Here is a 17,748-nt window from a genome sequence, read left to right on the forward strand (position 1 = left end):
TTGTATTCTCAGTGTGGGAAGGTACCATAGATGTGCAAAGGTCTGTGCAGGCTAGCAACTAGCCGTGAACTGAACATAAATTCTCTGAGTTCTCCAATAGTCCAGAACACAGCACCCCACCACAGATACATGCGGCCAGTGAGCAGACTGAACATTGTCACGTAGTTTTCAGTGACACATTTTGATTCATCTGAAAACAAATCAGACCACGGGGAAAAGCTACAAGTAAACAAACTAAAGGTGTGAAAATGACCAAAGTTCCAAAGTTTTACAGAAATGTACAAAGTAAACTGTTTAAATATTCACACTTTGACTACGAATTAAAAATAAAGATATTTCAATAAAAACATAAACACACAAAAAGTGGGATCTGCCTTCTTATCTGGGTAGCAATCTGATTAGTAAATACAATAATAATTAAGCTTTCCCTTTTTTTATCGTGTGTTGATGAGTGTGCTCGTACTTGCCACTCCTGACGCCAGACCATAAAGCAAGCCGCCCTCAGCTTTTGGTTCGAAAATGTGGGTTGAAGGAGGAGGACACTTCTCTTGCCTTATGAAGTTGTAGAGCAGGGTCTTCACCAGTCGACTGGTTAAACACATGCTGTGGAAAAGGGATGATAACGGTTTTAAAAAGACAAAACTGGACATTCGGACTCAATGTGAGACATAAATGCACATTTATACCTCAGCGCATATGAAAAGTCAAAGGAAATTGGGCTTGTTATTTTATTTGACTTTATCCTCCCTTTTTTCTTGCATCACAAAGAGTATGGAGTAGTAGCTGCATTCGTACTGGGTTCATCATTTGTCTCTATATTCACTGCTTAGATTAGGCCTTAAAAGTAAAGCACACATAAAGAATAAAGCCCTACAGTTGTGGTCTTAGCTTTATTTCAATTCTTTAAAATTAGATCATGTGTGAATAATTGAAGGGCTGAACAATAAAGGTTTTGAATAATATAAGGAGGCACGGAGACAATCACTCTCATCTTTAGCACTTTAGTTTTCTTTATTAGATATATAATAAGTGAAGCCTTCCGCAAAAGTTCTGAGAATAAAAGCACTGGGGTTATTTGGTCATGTTTAAAAGTGTTCCTTACCTGCTAAAGACAAGAAATGCTAATTTTAGAAACAGAATAGGAACAGATTGTGAGGATTTTCTCCAGAGAGAGAGGAAAAAAAATCAGCTCTTTTGCAAAGTCAGCCTTAGCACCTTCCTAGTCGCTGATCACGCCATATTCTTCACAGTGCAGCAGAAAGCAAAACGCACATATGTGCATGCAGGTGCGTGTCTACAGCCACGTCTAACAACCCGCTCTCCATTTACACGTGTCTATGTTGGGCATCAATCTTAGTCAGTTTTCCCTTCTTTACACGTAAGCTGTAATTTCTTGTGGATCTAATATCACTGTTTGTGCTTTACTTTCTGGAAACACTAAATCTTATTAGATGGCCTTCAAAGCTGTTTTGTCACTTGAAAACCTTTCATCACTTCAATCCACTGAGCCAAAGTGCTCGCTTTGGTTGTGTTAGTCTAAACTGCAACTATTGGACTCAAACAAAATGCATCAAAATACAGCAGTTATCTAAATTTAATAACATTCAAGAAAACCATTTCCATGTACAGGCTTGCATTAACATTTATTATAATAAACAGGCTAATGTTTCGCTCTCACACTGCTGTGGCTGTGATTGGCTAAATTAGTTTTGTTTTCTTCTTTTGGTATCAGTTAAATGGGACAAGGACAACCAACAGGTTAATTTTATGTGAGTAGATTATTTGACTGAAAAACAAAAATATTATGGGGCTGTATTAATAAAAAATACAAAAAACCCTATTATATTTATTTACAGGTTCAGACATTTTAGCTCCCCTCCCAAAAAATGCAATCTATTGATCAGCTGATTTGGCATAAACATTAGTTATGGACTGCAACTTATAGTATGGCACAGCAGCCTGAGGGCTCTTGGCTAACACCTTGTGAATCCTGCAGAAGTCAAGCCGTTAACCACCGCATAAATATTTCAATGCAACTATTTTTCCCCTGTCACAATTACATGTATTATAACCATTTATTCCTCTGCCCAAACAGGATCTTCAAGCTTCAATGATACAATACAATAAGTTCCCCATAGCTCTGGACAGTGACAAGCATCAATGCTAGTGGAACGATATTAGCCATGCTGCATGCAAACACCCTGTTGTTCTGTGGAATTATCATCAAAAACAAAAATAAATCACTGAGTCTCGTTTTCTCAGATGTGCCTGAAGACTTGTGCAGGTCTGCAGCCAACAACAGAACATTTGGTGTTTTTGCTCATTGCTTAGACGTTTTAGAGTCAGACAAGCCACTCTAGCAAGTGAACAAAAATGGCAGACTGTGAAGCAGCAGCTCATTGTTTATTTTAAGGTTTGCCAAACTGGCTGCTTTGTAGGCGTTCTGCACATGCACTGCGCAGTCATGTAGATACACTCAGTGACTATTTTAATAGATATACCTATTCAGCTGCTTATTAATTAAAAATATTCAATTTAATTTGCATATAGCCACAAATCACAGTCACCGCAAGGGATGTTTTATAATGAGGTAACGACTCTACAATATTAGAGAGAAAAAAAAACAAAAAACAGATGCAAGCACTAGGTGACAGTGGGAAGGAAAAACTCTCTTTTCACAGGAAGAAACCCCTGGCAGAACCAAGCTCAGGGAGGGGCAGTCATCTGCTGCCACTGGCTGGAGGTGAAGGGAGGAAGACAGACATATATACTATGTCCTGAAACCAGCCAATGATGTGACAGTAACTCATTTAGGCATGTTTAAATCAACCTGCTATCTCAAGGGTTTACAGAAGATGGTATAAAAAGAGAGCAAATATGCAGTTGGCAGCAGTTCACAGGGTCAAAAGGCCTTAAGGCAGGGTGTCCAACTCCAGGCCTCAAGGGCCGGTGCCTGCAGGTTTTATCACACTGGAACAACACACCTGAATCAAATAATGAGTTCATTACCAGCCTCTGGAGAACTTCAAGACATGTTGAGGAGGTCATTTAGCCTTTTAAATCAGCTGTCTCAAACCTGCAGGTAACCGGCCCTTGGGGCTTGGAGTTGGACACCCCTACCTTAAGGGGAATGGTCAAATTGCTTTAAGAAGGCAACAGTAACTCAAATTGCAACATTTTGTGGAAGAGCATCTCTGAACATGCAACCTGCTGAACCTTGAAGCAGGTGGGGCAGCAGAAGAGCACACCGGGGGTCACTCCTGTCAGGTTATGTTGCATGGACTTCGCAAAATTGTTGGATAACAGAAGAAAAACTTTGCAGCATTCAGATGGTAGGGTCAGAATTTGGTATAAACACCATGAAAGGATGGATCCATCCTGCCTTGCATCATCAGTTCAAGGTACTGATGGTGCAATGCTGTTGGGGAGATTTTCTAGAGACACTGCGACTACCTGAGGATTGTTGCTGACCATGTCCATCCTTTTATGACCACAGGGTACCCAGATTTAATTTGTGCCACTAAGAATTCAAGCAGGTCAAGCAAGCCAAAAGGGGGACCAGTTTGATATAACTAATAAAGTGGCTTGTGAGCACATAATCACATACAAAACACTTCCATTTCTACCTTTTCTGTTAATATGGGCACTTCAAGTTAAGTGTAGTCTTCAGTGGAGTGTGAGCGAGTGTGTTTCCTCACCATCGTCCCTTCATGATGTGCTGGTATATAATTCCATCTCTGAGGATGTCTTTGTAGAAGAGCTGATAGGAGAAGAATACCAGCAGCACGGTCACTGCCTCAAACAGGATGCTATAGGTGATGTCACTAAAGAAAACAATGTAACACAAAGAGTTCATGTAAATAAACAAACTCAATTTTATAGCTAAACATCTGCATAAAATAATATCTATAAGCATTTCATGCATGCTTTCAAACAGAATAGATTGATATGCTCTCTTGGCTGCATTGATGTCAACATCTCTTCATAAAAGGATGACAGAGCACTGCAGTTAGCTGAAGGTGGCAGCACTACATATCATGCCTTGATGGTTCTTTTCAGACCCGTTTTATGACTAAAAACATCTTTTTTGTAAACAGTTTATCCATTTATATCAAAAAATCCAGACTCTACAGTACATTTCCTACCTTGCTAAAATGCCAATTCTTAGCACACTACAGGTCACGGAGTTATAAAATGATGCTCATATGTACGCGCCCTTAGTTCAGTTTTCAGCCTTCTTCCTATTAATCAGTGACGAAAAATGATTTTTTTAGTTTGTCTGTTAGATTTCTGCCAATAAACTCCATTGTTTATTGGCTGAAAACGGACAAAACTTTTAACTTGGAAACTATGATTTTACTAGTGTGGCATATATTGTCAACATATAGAAATAGCTGTATCAAGATTATCATGTCACATTTGACCTCTGATCTCTCCTTCACTATCAATAGATTGATCTGAAGGTGATAATAATGCTACATAGAGCCATCTAAAACTATGTTTCTTATTGCCATTGTTTGTATCGATAACCTATAACTATCACATTACATTGTACCTCTGACCTTTTCATCAGGGTCGAATAAGGTCAACTTTTCATTTGAAGCTTTATCTTTAAAATTGTCTGTTTGTATTGGCAACATTTGGGAAATGATACTGGTATATGGGGATTGTAAATATCACATTACAGTTTGCATCCAAATATCACGTCACATTTGACCTCTGATCAAACGTTTACATTTCACATCTGCCTTTATTTTACGTTGACCCCAAGATTTGCTGTATCTTTAAAGAAAGTATTGGCAAAAGAAAGAAAATGAGCTGCTTAGTTAGTTAGAAACACAGGGTGGGCCATTTATATGGATACATCGTAATAACATGTGAATGGTTGGTGATATTAAAGTTTGTTTGTGGCGCATTAGTATATGTGAGGGGGCAAACTCCTCAAGATGGGTGGTGACCATGGTGGCCATTTAGAAGTCGGCCATCTTGGATACAACTTTTGGTTTTTCAATAGGAAGAGGACCATGTGACACATCAAACTTATTGGTAATGTCACAAGAAAAACAATGGTGTGCTTGGTTTCAGCGTAACTTTATTCTTTCATGAGTTATTTACAAGTTTCTCTTTGTTCACAGCCATTGACATGTCGAAGAGGTAAACACGTGAGGAGCGGATCGAAATCGTGTTGATATCTGGTGAACGCACGTCACATGGCCCTCTTCCTATTGAAAAAACAAAAGTTGTATCCAAGATGGCCGACTTCTAAATGGCCACCATGGTCACCACCCATCTTGAGGAGTTTGCCCCCTCACATATACTAATATGCCACAAACAGGACTTTAATATCACCAACCACTCCCATGTTATTATGGTGTATCCATATAAATGGCCCACCCTGTATACTACAGTGTATATACTGTAGTGTAATATTATACAAGAAGCTCAGGTTGTTCCTGTTCAGCCATTTAAAAATCAGAACCTACAATCCGTGACCTACTCTTACATAATATTTCTGTAATTAATTTAAGTAAACATTTGTCATACTACTAATATCCAATTCAGGGCTGAGGGGAGCTGGAGCCTATGTCACCCGGACAGATCAGCTCTCACAGTTTGCATAGAAACAGTGCATTGTGCATGATAAAGGCCCAGTCATGTCAAAACATTGTCTTTTGAATCCAGTACATACTTAGAAGCTCTGTGTGAAGTCTGCACATGCACACTGCACTCTTTAAGCCAGTTTTATGGGCTACTTAAATTTCTGTTTTGAAATTAATTCCATTACTGCGTGCTGTTTTTTAGCTTTGCAAAGTACTTTGTCACCAATCAGCTACTGTTTTAGTTGGATACCTGTGAATGGAAAAATAACCACTCTCGTACTCGTGAGACAAAGCCACAAAAAAGGCACAGGAGTCTGCTTGGGACTTGGGGGAAGCTAACTAAAAGAATGGTGGGTTTCCCATCCAAGCCAGGAGCACGTAGAGGGGAAATGGGCTAACAGCCACAAAGTGGTGAAGGGAAGAAAAACAGAGAGCGATTTTAAGCTTGGAACAATGAATAATGTTGGAATGTTGAATGCATTTACACAGGAGCCACAGTTTGATGTTTGGAGACAAGAGAAGAAAAGGAGAGCGAAAGGTGAAGAGGTGCAGAGAAAATAGAGGCAGACGGTGAGAGAAGGTATCCGGAACGACGCACAGAACAAGTGGAAGATGCTGTGACAAGAAGACGTCAATCATGATTCGACAAATTTATTTTGAAAAGCTCGAGGAGATTGCTTTTCTAAACATATTGCGTGTACTTTTTAAAAAATCATTCACTTATTGATAAGTAAACACAGAGGATGTTTGTGTTCACACCGCCCAGCGGGACTAAAGCCTGATACAATTTTTCAAACATTATGTTCCCTCCACTCCCACTCCCTGGAAATGCTCCTAAACTTTCATTCCAAGCTTTTTCTCTTCCCCCAAACAACCAACACTTTCGCTCTTTCGGATCGCCGTGTTGCCAACATCAGAGTTCCAGCATGTCAGTATGCCGTGTTCCTTAATGGATTTCATCTTCTCTTGGTTAGTGACTCAAGACAAGAATAAGCAAGCGCAGCACGCAAACAGAACAACACATACAAACTGCTTTTCATTAGCTCCTAAGTCACTAACATGCTACTCATATTAACAGGGGGAAACAAGTGATCACGGACTATTACAAGTCCAATCACTCAGGCAATGTTTTCAAACATTTAGGCTGTAAGCATCTTTCTCACCGTTTCAGAATAGCTCTGACATGCCCGACCTTTTTAGAGTGTTTAATTCACCTTTTTCCTCACGCAAAAGACGGGAGAGACTTACAGCAGCGGCACTTCAACGATCAGGTGAACAAGGTTGGACAGCAGCTCCTCAAGAAGGTCTTCACTTCCTGTTTCTCCACAAGGGATTGATAAAGTAAATATATGAAAAACACTGAATATAAGACAGTATCAGGTTAGTTGTCGCAACTCTGCTCGACTAATCTGCCACTAATCCAATCCTTAGTTCCCACAGGTCGCTCTGTGTTTTCATGTCCATTAAACAGAGGAAATAACACAGTACTATTTAATAAGGATATCACACAGAATCCATTTCATACTTTCGTCATGATTATAATTGCAAAAGATGAACAAATGATGACAAACCGGTAGAACAACAAAGTCTAAAACTGTTTAATGTTAAATCATATTTTCCAGCAGTTTAGCACGATAATTCCTAATGACATAATTAATTATATTAGTGTGTCCTGAACTCACATAAGCAGCAAGAAACTGATGGAAGGATAAACCATTTTGCAAAGACCAATTAATTCAACTTCATTCAATTTAAGAGACATTCAGAATTGGCTTAAGTATGAAAGGAAGTCTCGTACATTTGACAGTTATTATATGAGACATCTAAAACTAGGCCATAACCTCTGTTACTCACTTCCAAGAACTCACTTGGAAACCAAAAACGTAAAGAATGCTGAAGATTTCCTAACAGATAACGTGACGTTTTGCGTAAGGTGCACTCAAGTGCAAAAAACTCAAGAAATTTTCAACATTGCTACTGATTCTAAGAGAGCACCTTTTTTTTTTTTTTAGCAAAATCTTTTCAAGCTGACTCTTTTGTGTAGTCTGTGGCCCTGCCTGTGAAAAAGATACTGGAGCTCACCTCCGCAGGATCCTGGTGCCCTCTCCTGGTAGGAGAACTGCTGGTGCAGCTCAGCTTCACTCATCTCCCTGATGAAGACCTTGAGCAGACAGCGAATCATGAACAGTGCATTGTGGGCCTGCCAGATAAAAAGCTGGCTGTGGAAGAGAAAAACAAAACCAAGACATCTCATGGGCATGCTTCTGGGTGGTTAAAAGATGGATTTGCATTTCATTTAACAAAAAATTACTAGTGGCAGCTTTTCAGCTAAAAATCAGGGCTCTCAGATGACTGAGAGTGAGCCAATAGCAAGTCTTTGCACAGCCTATGGGTGTAACAATAAAAGTATGTATGGCTGAATATTATGCTCATCTGCTACTAGTAAAAGTGATAAATAAGCTCTAAATAGGCATAAAAACTTTGCGAACTCGTAATCTAAGCGTTTCTTGATTAACTCTAACTCCAGCAATGTCGATGAAGCTCAGTCTTTGACACAGTTTTGTCTTTTATACAGCTTTAAACACACTGAACATTTTAAAAGTGTTTCATGTGTATGAGGGCTTTTATTTTTGAAAACTAATCTTTCGCTTCCTGCTTTCCTCAGGTGCCTTGTAGAGCTTGTAGTGGCTTCTGTAAGAACAGACCTGGCACTACTTTAACATCTGTGGAGCGCAGTGACACTTCTGGGCTGATTCTGAAACATCTGGTAAAAATCCATTGATTGTATCCAAACTTAAATGCAAAGTAGCTCTGACTGAAGTATTATCACTGTGACACGACTACAAAGAAGCTGGGGGTGAAGAATTTTTGCATTATGCTCAAAACTAGGCCATAACTTCTCTGATATGCCATTTACAGCTGACATTAAAATGACATGTTTACCTGGATAGTTATCTACACACAATGTGCAAAGGCATCTGAAGGCAGCCAGATCACACCGTTATCAAACCCTAGAAATATGTAAATGCAATCCTTACAGCATGAGCAGATCCTTAAGTGGGGAAAAAACAGTCTGCCCAACATCTGGAAAGCTCTGCTAGTAGGGGAAAACCTCTTTTTTGACAAAGGAAAATTAACTAGAGGAACTTTAGCTGCTTTGTCTCCCTTCATCTGTGATGTGGCACATTTAAGAGGGATTCTATGCCCAACCTAAGGCTCTGGGTTTTGAGAAAGAAGTGTAACTTAACAGGAAGCAACATACTTAATCCCCTTTTTAAAACCTTTTTAAAAGGAATAAACTAAACATATTTTGCATTTAATTATTCCATTACATGTACCTAGTAACTCCCCAAAACTGCATAAGTTTGAGAAACAAACACGAAAGAAACCACCCACTGCAAGCCAAGTTTCACAACCACTAAAGACCAATACTGAGGTGTATGTCAGTCTCTGCAATTAACTATTTGCACACACCAATTATGTCACACCAAGAAAATGTGGATTTGTGGGACAGACCTGCTATGAAATGTGAGAAAAAGAGAAGAGGAGCAATAACTCCAACTTCTAATGCTGCTCAGCACAGAAGGAAGAGTTCCCACCCAAAACATTTGGTGACTTGGGAAGAGTCGGTCTCTGTGGAAATGGAGCTTTGGCTGTGAGCGCTGATTATTGCCACATACGTATGTTGATAGTTATACCTCTGCAGTTTTTCTCATGGGAAAGTGCAACTACTTCAGCGTTCCTCTCTCTCTCTCTCAAACAATAAGTGGCCTGCACTGAATCCATCACTGACAGTCAGTACTTCCCCTCTGAGGTTCTCATACTCACTCTTGGCATTCTGTAGAGATTTTCAGCTCTTTGGTTCTTCCCAGGAAAATTCTCACCAGAGCGCCAAAGTTCCCCGTTCTCGGATTGTTTTCAACTTGGGGGGGGGGGGGGGGGGGGGGGGGGACAAAACTTTATTATTAAAAGCTTTACATAAACTACAGAAACCTCAAAATATGATAATTTAGCATTCAGTAACTTAAATGTTATGATTAAAATTCAAACTCTTGAGAAGTCAGTTTTCTTTGGGACTACTCAGACATATTCTTCCATAAACACGTATTATGTGAAATTATTTATGTAGTAGCTAACATACTGAGGATCTTGGCCAGGGGTATGACAGCTTCTTCCAGTAACTTAGAGTCTCCACTGTGAAACAAAAAAACAAACAGAAGAGAACAAGTCAGGTTAAAATGGACAGAAGGAGCTGACTGCTTGAGTAACCTTCCCTCTGCTGGAAACTCAAGGTACTACACAACAATAAGATGCAAGTCAACAGGGACAAAAAGAACAAAGTTAAACAAATGTCTGAATAATACATACAACATGCAAAGATACAGAGCATGACTCAGTTATAAATCATGGTTTAGTTAAAGGCACTGGTCGCTCATCTTCTTGTTCTTTTGGATGCTCCCATTGGGGGTCACCAGAGTGGATCATCCTGCTTCCATCTGACCTAAACCAAACACCCTCCTCTGCATGTCCTTCTCCACATCCATGAACCTCCTCTGTGATCTTCCTCTTTTCCTCCTGCCTGGCAGCTCTATATTCAGCATCCTTTGCCAAAGATGTCCACTCTCTGTCCTCTGCACATGTCCAAACCTACAAAACTTAACTTCCCTCCCTGATTTTATTTACAAAATGCTCAACCTGCGCTGTCCCTCTGTTATACTCATCTCCAACCCTGTCCATCCAGGTCACTACCAATGAAAACCTCCATGCACTGCTACAGCTTTACATTCTCACAGTAGCTCGGTGCTTGGAGAGAAATCCTCCTAGCGCGAATAAACGTACCTGTTTGGAGGCAGAACCTACAGAGAACGGGGCTCTAATGTGATTGGTCACTTTGATGGACACTTCAGGTTACTGTGTTAAACTGAGTTACGATGTAGAACCGAAAGAAACACTGTATTTGTTTACAATATGAAAAATAAGAACGCTTTCCCGATCTTACATAGCTTCTATCATTTAAAAAAAAAAAAAAATCATCATAACGAGAGGCACACATAATTTCTAAGAAGAAGATCAAATTGTTTTATAAAATGTGAACAAATATAAAATAGTTTATTGTTGCTACCAGTTGTACACATCTGGCTACAGGGCTCCACTGTAATAGTTCATCCAGATAATATTTCAGGTTCTTTGAACAGACAGTCTGTGGGGTGGATAGGAGAGTAAGATGTGACAGGCTGTTGTTGGTAGGTAGCTCATTTGTCTGAACTAGTGTCTAACAAACAGTTCAGGTCGTTGCTATGATGCTGTGGAAATCTAAAGGCTCTTATAACTATATTACACAGCATACTTGTAACCGCTATGTGCAAGGTGTCTAATTTTTTTATGCATTGTGGTTATCTCTGTGCCGCTAACCACATGATTAACTTTAGTCATGTCTGTTGTATCCCAAAAGGTTGATTCTGTTCATCTGGATGTTGCGTTTTCAGTGGGAGAAACGTTCCGTCACTCATCCAAGTGACTTCTTCAGTCTCAGCTGACTGCAGGTTTCCCCAATCTTATAAACAGTACATTTGCATAATGCCTGAAACCAGCACCAATGAATGAACAATGGGCTGGGAGGTGAGTTCCTTGATCATTAGTAGGCAAATTCTCATGACCATTGATCAACAACTACTGATCAAAGCACTGATCAAATGTTTCTCCCACTAAAAACGCTACGTCCAGATGAACAGAATCAACTTTTTGGGATTTACTTACCTGGATGATTGAGCATCTGCTTTCTGTTGTCACAATGTTCTAGAAATCATTTTAAGTTTTGTTTGGTAAGTTTATATATTTGTTTGTTTAAATCCTAAAGTTCATAAAGAGACTAGCAAAAACAATATTAAAGAGCCATTTCTCCTCTGTACTTAAACACTGTAGAATTCCAGGCCATGTTTGAAGCACTCCCATCTAGTCACGTATGTGCAGTTACACCTGTTTGCTGCAGACAGAACAACCTTTTGTTGACAGGTTTAAATGTTTGTATTTTGGCCAAACTTACAATTTCCAGATTCTGATGCAAAATTCCTTTCCTGATCATTGTATGACATTTTTGTTTTTAATTTTTTAAATCATAGACGATATGTAATACTATACAACAGATTAATGGGACAGCAGTGCAGAGGCTTCAGAACTTGCCTTAGAATTCTCTGGTTTAAAATATTTCTTTAACATTACCGGGACAGTTGTCTGTATTTTCACTGCTGCACAGCAAACAGTGACTGTTGATGATTAATTTGACAACTTTATTTGTTTACAATTTGAAAAACAAAGTTTAAAACATTGTTCCGTCACTCAGTGTAACCCAGTAAACTGAAGAGTCCATCAAAGTGACCAGTCACAGGACCCCAGGACCCCCATCCTCCTTTCGGCTCTGCCTTCAGACAGTGAAAGTATAGTAAGTAGCAGAGAGTTACTCACGAGACTGTAAAACTGTAGCAGCATGTAGCAGCACGTCCAAAGCAGACACTCTTGTGTGCACGATGGCTTTTTTGGTGTGCGCAGCTGCTGAGTTTAACGTGCAGGCGCTTCCATTTCACTCAGATAAACAGTTGTCAATACAGGTGAAGAACAGAAGAAGAGGCAGAGTTTTCTCAGATTATTAGTAATTAAATCATTAGTGGTTTATCTTCCTAATACTTTGAGAAATCTGTCTGTTCTTCTGCTGTATTGACAACCATTCCTGTGAGCAGCTTTAGAGTTGGTGGGAACCTGATTAAGTGTGGTGCCAGACTTGACCATCTTTTACATTAACAATACCCCATACTATTACTCTTAAATGTAACCATGACAACAGCAAACACTTATCCTGACCTACACCTAATTTTACTTTACACCATTTCCTGTTTCTGTGCTATTTTAGCTAGCTGCTGGCTTCAACTACTTATTTATCATGGCACAAAGACAGTGACACTGGCCATCATTCAACTTTCAGAACAAGAGGAAATTGTGCAAAAAGATGTGTGTCCACAAACAATCAGTTTGAAGGTCTCTTGTTTGATCACGTCTCACCATGTGACTTTTTGCGTTTTAAATAATTAAAGATTTATTTCTTTTTGTTTAAAGGCCAAGTGCCTTACACAACTACAGGGTTATAAGCCTTTGAACAAATAACAGAAGTAGAGCCATTAGGGACAGCCAAACCCACTGTTGCAATACTGGAGAAGAATGACACGCATAAAACGCTGCATGAAAGTGCTACATATGTAACCAAGCCATTAGAAAAAGCAACAATGTTCCACTTTCTGAACCTGCAAGTGCTCAATGGGTTCACATGACTTTCATCATTAAAGGGTGAACATGAGGTTTCTTAAAATGTCATACAACAAAATTTGTTAAGAAATCTCTGTGTGTCCTTCTGTAGCAGACACAGCACTCCAAGAGCACTAGTTATTATAAATTACCATTCAGTAGTTTGATTCAATATAGCAGCAACCTGATATTTTAGCTATTTGTGTTTATCTTATTGAGCAGCAATTAGAGTGTAAGGGCAAATACACACAGGAAGAAACCAACACCAGAAATTTCAATGTTCAAACGGACGACTTGAAGTGATGATTACTCATGACCGACCCCCACTGTCCAAGTATACAGCAGTTTGCTGTATACTTGGACAGGGCTCAACTTTTTGCCTTAATACAGACAACACTATTTCTCAGTCTTATTTTAGACAAACACTAAGTATGAATGCAAAATGTTACATGTGCCTTTTGTTTCTGTTACTTGGTAGATACTGTAGCTATATTTATTTTATGAATGGAAAACATCACAACATTAGTAGATTAATATGTAACATCAGTCAATCAGTCATGGTCCACCTGAAAGCGAGAACAAGGTGCCTTTCCTTCTCAGTGCTGTTTACAAAGGAACTAAACGTTAACGGTTAACTGGTCTGATCACAGCCAAGCAGATCAGCAGCCCTGTTAGATCATTGCTCAGGTGATCTCTGCAAACCTCCGGTTTACAGTTTAATCTTAAATCTCGGGTGTAAATCTTAAAAGGACTTTCTAACTAGAAGGCTTTGTTCCCTTGTGGTGGAGGGAACAAACCATTATTAAAAACATCAGGGTATCTAAGGGCTGCAACCCAGGAAAATTCACTTATGTCAATATGAATTTTTCCTCCACTCTGTTTGCCTTCCTGACTTACTGCTTGTTTTGTTGGTTTTGATATGTGAAGGTTTCATCTGAGTGATTTAAAGCGTCACATTGTGTATAAAAGTTATAAAGTACAGTAAAGTGGTGTTTAGATGTCATAGCCTCAATTATTTGACTTAGCTAATAAATTACTAATTAAGTAATTGAAACGAGCAGAGTGATGCCAAGTAAAAGTTATGTGGACACCTCCCCACACCCGATTGTGTTGCGAGGTGGGGCAATTGTTTATTGGGCTGGCTATGGAACATCCTAGATATGTCTGATGGGACTAATGTGCTAGTAGGGTAGGATGTCATCGGGGATTGTAGTTGCCATGGATGGGTGTAATTGGTTTGCAACAATGTTAATGTGAGTGGTCTTTTTAAAGTAACATAAATGCTTGGAGACAAAGCAGAACACTGCAATGACTGTTTGCGGTTTTAATGTGATGGCTGACAGGTGTATTGAATTTCAGGTGTGTGCCTTAACACAGTGTTCCTTTTTACCTGCTGGTGGGACTGATGAAGGTGAAGGAGATGAGCTGGTTCCAGAAAGGGTCATTCTCCGATATGGACTCTGTGCCCACCAGGGCCTTGAGGCTGGGATTATCGGACAGGTCACTGACCTGACTGGTGTTGGCTCCCATCTTTGCTGGCTGTGCTCAGCCAGACTCGCTGCTCTTCACTGCTTTTTCACCAGGCATATGCCAAAACCTGGGACAAAGAAAATGCTTTAATCTTTGGAGGCACAAACAATAAACAACTGGGCTTCAAATTAACTACAGAGTTAGCAAGTTCATTAAGGTTAATGTGAGAATGAATGAGCTTCTGCTTACATTTATACATCTCCTACACTCAGATCTAAATAGGAATAGACAGAGGCCATCCTTGTCGCTTTGGGCTTTAAGAAACAAGGGCACCAGGGGTGCCAGGGATGACTGTGGTTCAATTGGATAGGTTCGATCCCTGGCTACTGCAGGTTGCATGGGGAAGACACTGAACCCAGAGTTGCATTCACTGGAGTGTAAATGTTTGATTAAAAGCACTTAGACATATAAAATGTGCTTGTATGAATATGTGTGAGTGTGTCTGTGTGTAAAGTTGTGATGACACGTGCTGTATAAAGTGCTCTCAGAGCTTAAGCGCAAGAGTGCTATATACGAGTGAGAGCCAGTCTATATACACTCCTGGTTCTTCATGTTCGTGCATTACAAAACCTGTAAAACAGATCTCACCAACTCAAACACAAACTCATCCTTGAAAGCCAAAGTTCACAGCATCACAGCAGGACGACACACACTGAACCAGGACATGGCTTTTGTTTTTTTTCTAACGACACACCTTAGACACACAGGTGTAGTCAGCACAAGTGAAGTGGAGTACAGTATTTACAATATTTGCAGTGCTAAACCATAAAGGACAATTTTTCTTTCTCCAGCAAGAGCTAAAATTACGTTTTCATATTCATTATATTATTTCAACATTTACTTTAAATGACACTATTTAAATATTTTTTTTTAAATCTACTTGCACGACGTTAGCTTGACCATACTGATTTCAAGCGCAGGAAATAGCCTGCAGCTTAGCAGTTTTCACAGTAAGCAATATAAACTCAAAGTCCCACATAAGAATGAAACAGGCGCTAATAAATTTCTCATTGAGGAGTGCTTTGGTTTAGCCAGTGGTTAATAACGCATATACAGAGAGCAGCCAGCTGACCGCTCAGCTTACCTGTCATAAACGCTTCTCTCAGCTCTCCGCGGCTCTGCCGATTCCCAGGACCGTTCAGGGGCGACTACTGTCTTTTAAAGTGACCTGAAGTTTAGTCCAGTTGATTTATTAAGTACGAATGACAAAGGAAAGGGTCTGAAATTGTTTTGTAATTCAGACAGTTAAGTTTACTCTACATACTCCTTTCCTCCATGTTTTCCACGTAGCCACCCTGTGCGTAATGACGACATATGGGCGTTTACTACATCTTCTTCGTGTGTTCGTCTGGTTGGAAGCTATAGAACTGCTGCCCTCTATTTTTATAACTTCTCTATTTTACATTTTTTTAATAACTAGTGCATGCCCATGCTATCGCATTGTTTCGGCTGTTCGTAAACTAACAGCAAAATATATATTAATAACATAAGATTAAAAAAAATAATAGTGGCAGTACATGTTGTTTATATGTTTAAAAAAAAAACACTTTTATTTTAGGCTATTGCTAGGTGATTTTAAGCATATATATTTCGAATTATGGGGTGTCCTGAGGCATCTTGGAAAATTGGCAGCCCGGTCAGCATCATGGTGAACGTGTTTGAATAAGGGGAAGCCAAGTTACACAACAGAACATATGCAGACACAGTAACAAGTCAATAATAGCATTCACTTCACTGGCTTAAATGTGGCTGATCAGTGTAGGGTATATTCCAATACTATAAAGATATTAAATGTTATTAACTATATTTTTCCTTTTTGAGCAATGTGTGACAAAGACAAACGTTTCCCAGCTGCTTCTATGTCTGGAGTAATTCTTGCACTGTACATGCAACACTGTTACTACTGGCAGTACACATAAATGTCAGGTCTAAATTTTTAGTTTATACCTACTTATACTCTACTCCCTCTTCACCCACGACTGCAGACCTGCTGATGGTTCCAACACCATCATTAAGTTTGCAGATGACACCACGGTGATTGGCCTCATCAGTGACAACGATGAGGCCGCCTACAGGGAGGAGGTGGATCGTCTGGCTGAGTGGTGCGACAGAAACAACCTGCTGCTTAACACCGAGAAGACCAAGGAGCTCATCGTGGACTACAGGAGGAATGCTGACCCACATCCACCCATCCACATTAAGGGGACGGCTGTGGAGCGTGTGAGCAGCTTCAAGTTCCTGGGAGTCCACATCTCCGAGGATCTCACCTGGACGACCAACTGCTCCAAGCTGGTCAAGAAGGCTCACCAGCGCCTCTTCTTCTTGAGGACTCTGAGGAAGAACCACCTGTCCTCAGACACCCTGGTGAACTTCTATCGCTGCACCATCGAGAGCATCCTGACCAACTGTATAACAGTCTGGTACGGGAACTGCTCTGCCTCGGACCGGAAGGCGTTGCAGAGGGTCGTGAAAACTGCCCAGCGCATCGCCGGAGCACCACTTCCTGCCATAAAAGACATCTACAGGAAGCGGTGTCTGAAAAGGGCTGGGAAAATCATCAAAGACCCCAGTCACCCATCACATGGACTCTTCACCCTCCTGCCCTCTGGGAGGCGCTACAGGAGCCTCCGGACTAAGACCACCAGGTACCGGAACAGCTTCTTCCCCACAGCTGTCAGACTCCTGAACTCTGCCTCCTGACATCTGACCCACGTTAAACTCATGGACTGAACATACACACACCCACAATGGACAACTGTACCCTCAAACACAATAATAACATGGACTGAACCACCACTCACAACCACTAGCACTTTATATAGCCTCTGTAGAAACTATCTACACCCTCACTTATCTTAACTGCACTAATGTATAGCTCTGTGTAAATAATCATTCTGTACATTCGATAATCTTTAATCCTACAACTGCTTACAACTTGCATAGTTCCCATTTCTGTATAGCTGTATATCCCAGATTCTGTAAAGTTATTTATTTCATATTCTGTATAGTTTTTCATATTTATATCCTGTTCATATCCTGTACATAGCTTGTACTCACTACAGCCTGTACATACTTATAGTTATAGAATATTCACAACATACTTCATACCGTGTACATTATAACATACCATAATAGACCCATTTCTGTAATATACTCACATATCTATATTATTGCTAATATATATTGTAATATATCTATATCACTAAAGCACTTCTGGATGGATGCAAACTGCATTTCGTTGCCCTGTACCTGTGCATGTGCAATGACAATAAAGTTGAATTCTATTCTAATTCTATTCTATTCTACTTTCGTGTCAAGTTGCTAA

General features: G+C 39.9%; 1 protein-coding gene across 2 annotated transcripts in view; it reads right to left on the reverse strand.

The window, feature by feature from the left end:
* The window catches only part of dym (dymeclin), a 59,165-nt gene extending 43,425 nt beyond the window's left edge, over window positions 1-15,740 (reverse strand). The window contains exons 1-8 of one of the 2 annotated variants that reach the window (XM_085279822.1): window positions 15,508-15,740; window positions 14,284-14,490; window positions 9,742-9,794; window positions 9,429-9,522; window positions 7,683-7,819; window positions 6,849-6,921; window positions 3,699-3,824; window positions 464-603 (exon numbers count right to left, since the gene is read on the reverse strand). In XM_085279822.1, the coding sequence (XP_085135948.1) occupies window positions 464-603; window positions 3,699-3,824; window positions 6,849-6,921; window positions 7,683-7,819; window positions 9,429-9,522; window positions 9,742-9,794; window positions 14,284-14,423 (763 nt within the window). In that variant the 5' untranslated portion in view covers window positions 14,424-14,490; window positions 15,508-15,740. The remainder of the gene's footprint in view (window positions 1-463; window positions 604-3,698; window positions 3,825-6,848; window positions 6,922-7,682; window positions 7,820-9,428; window positions 9,523-9,741; window positions 9,795-14,283; window positions 14,491-15,507) is intronic. The other variant, XM_085279823.1, reaches the window with a different exon arrangement.
* Between the last annotated feature and the right edge of the window lie 2,008 nt (window positions 15,741-17,748).

This window comes from Mchenga conophoros, linkage group LG7 (genome assembly GCF_057382185.1).
Source record: "Mchenga conophoros isolate Kocher_MC1m ecotype Shallow Benthic linkage group LG7, M_conophoros_male_GT1.1, whole genome shotgun sequence".
NCBI classification, from domain to species: domain Eukaryota; kingdom Metazoa; phylum Chordata; class Actinopteri; order Cichliformes; family Cichlidae; genus Mchenga; species Mchenga conophoros.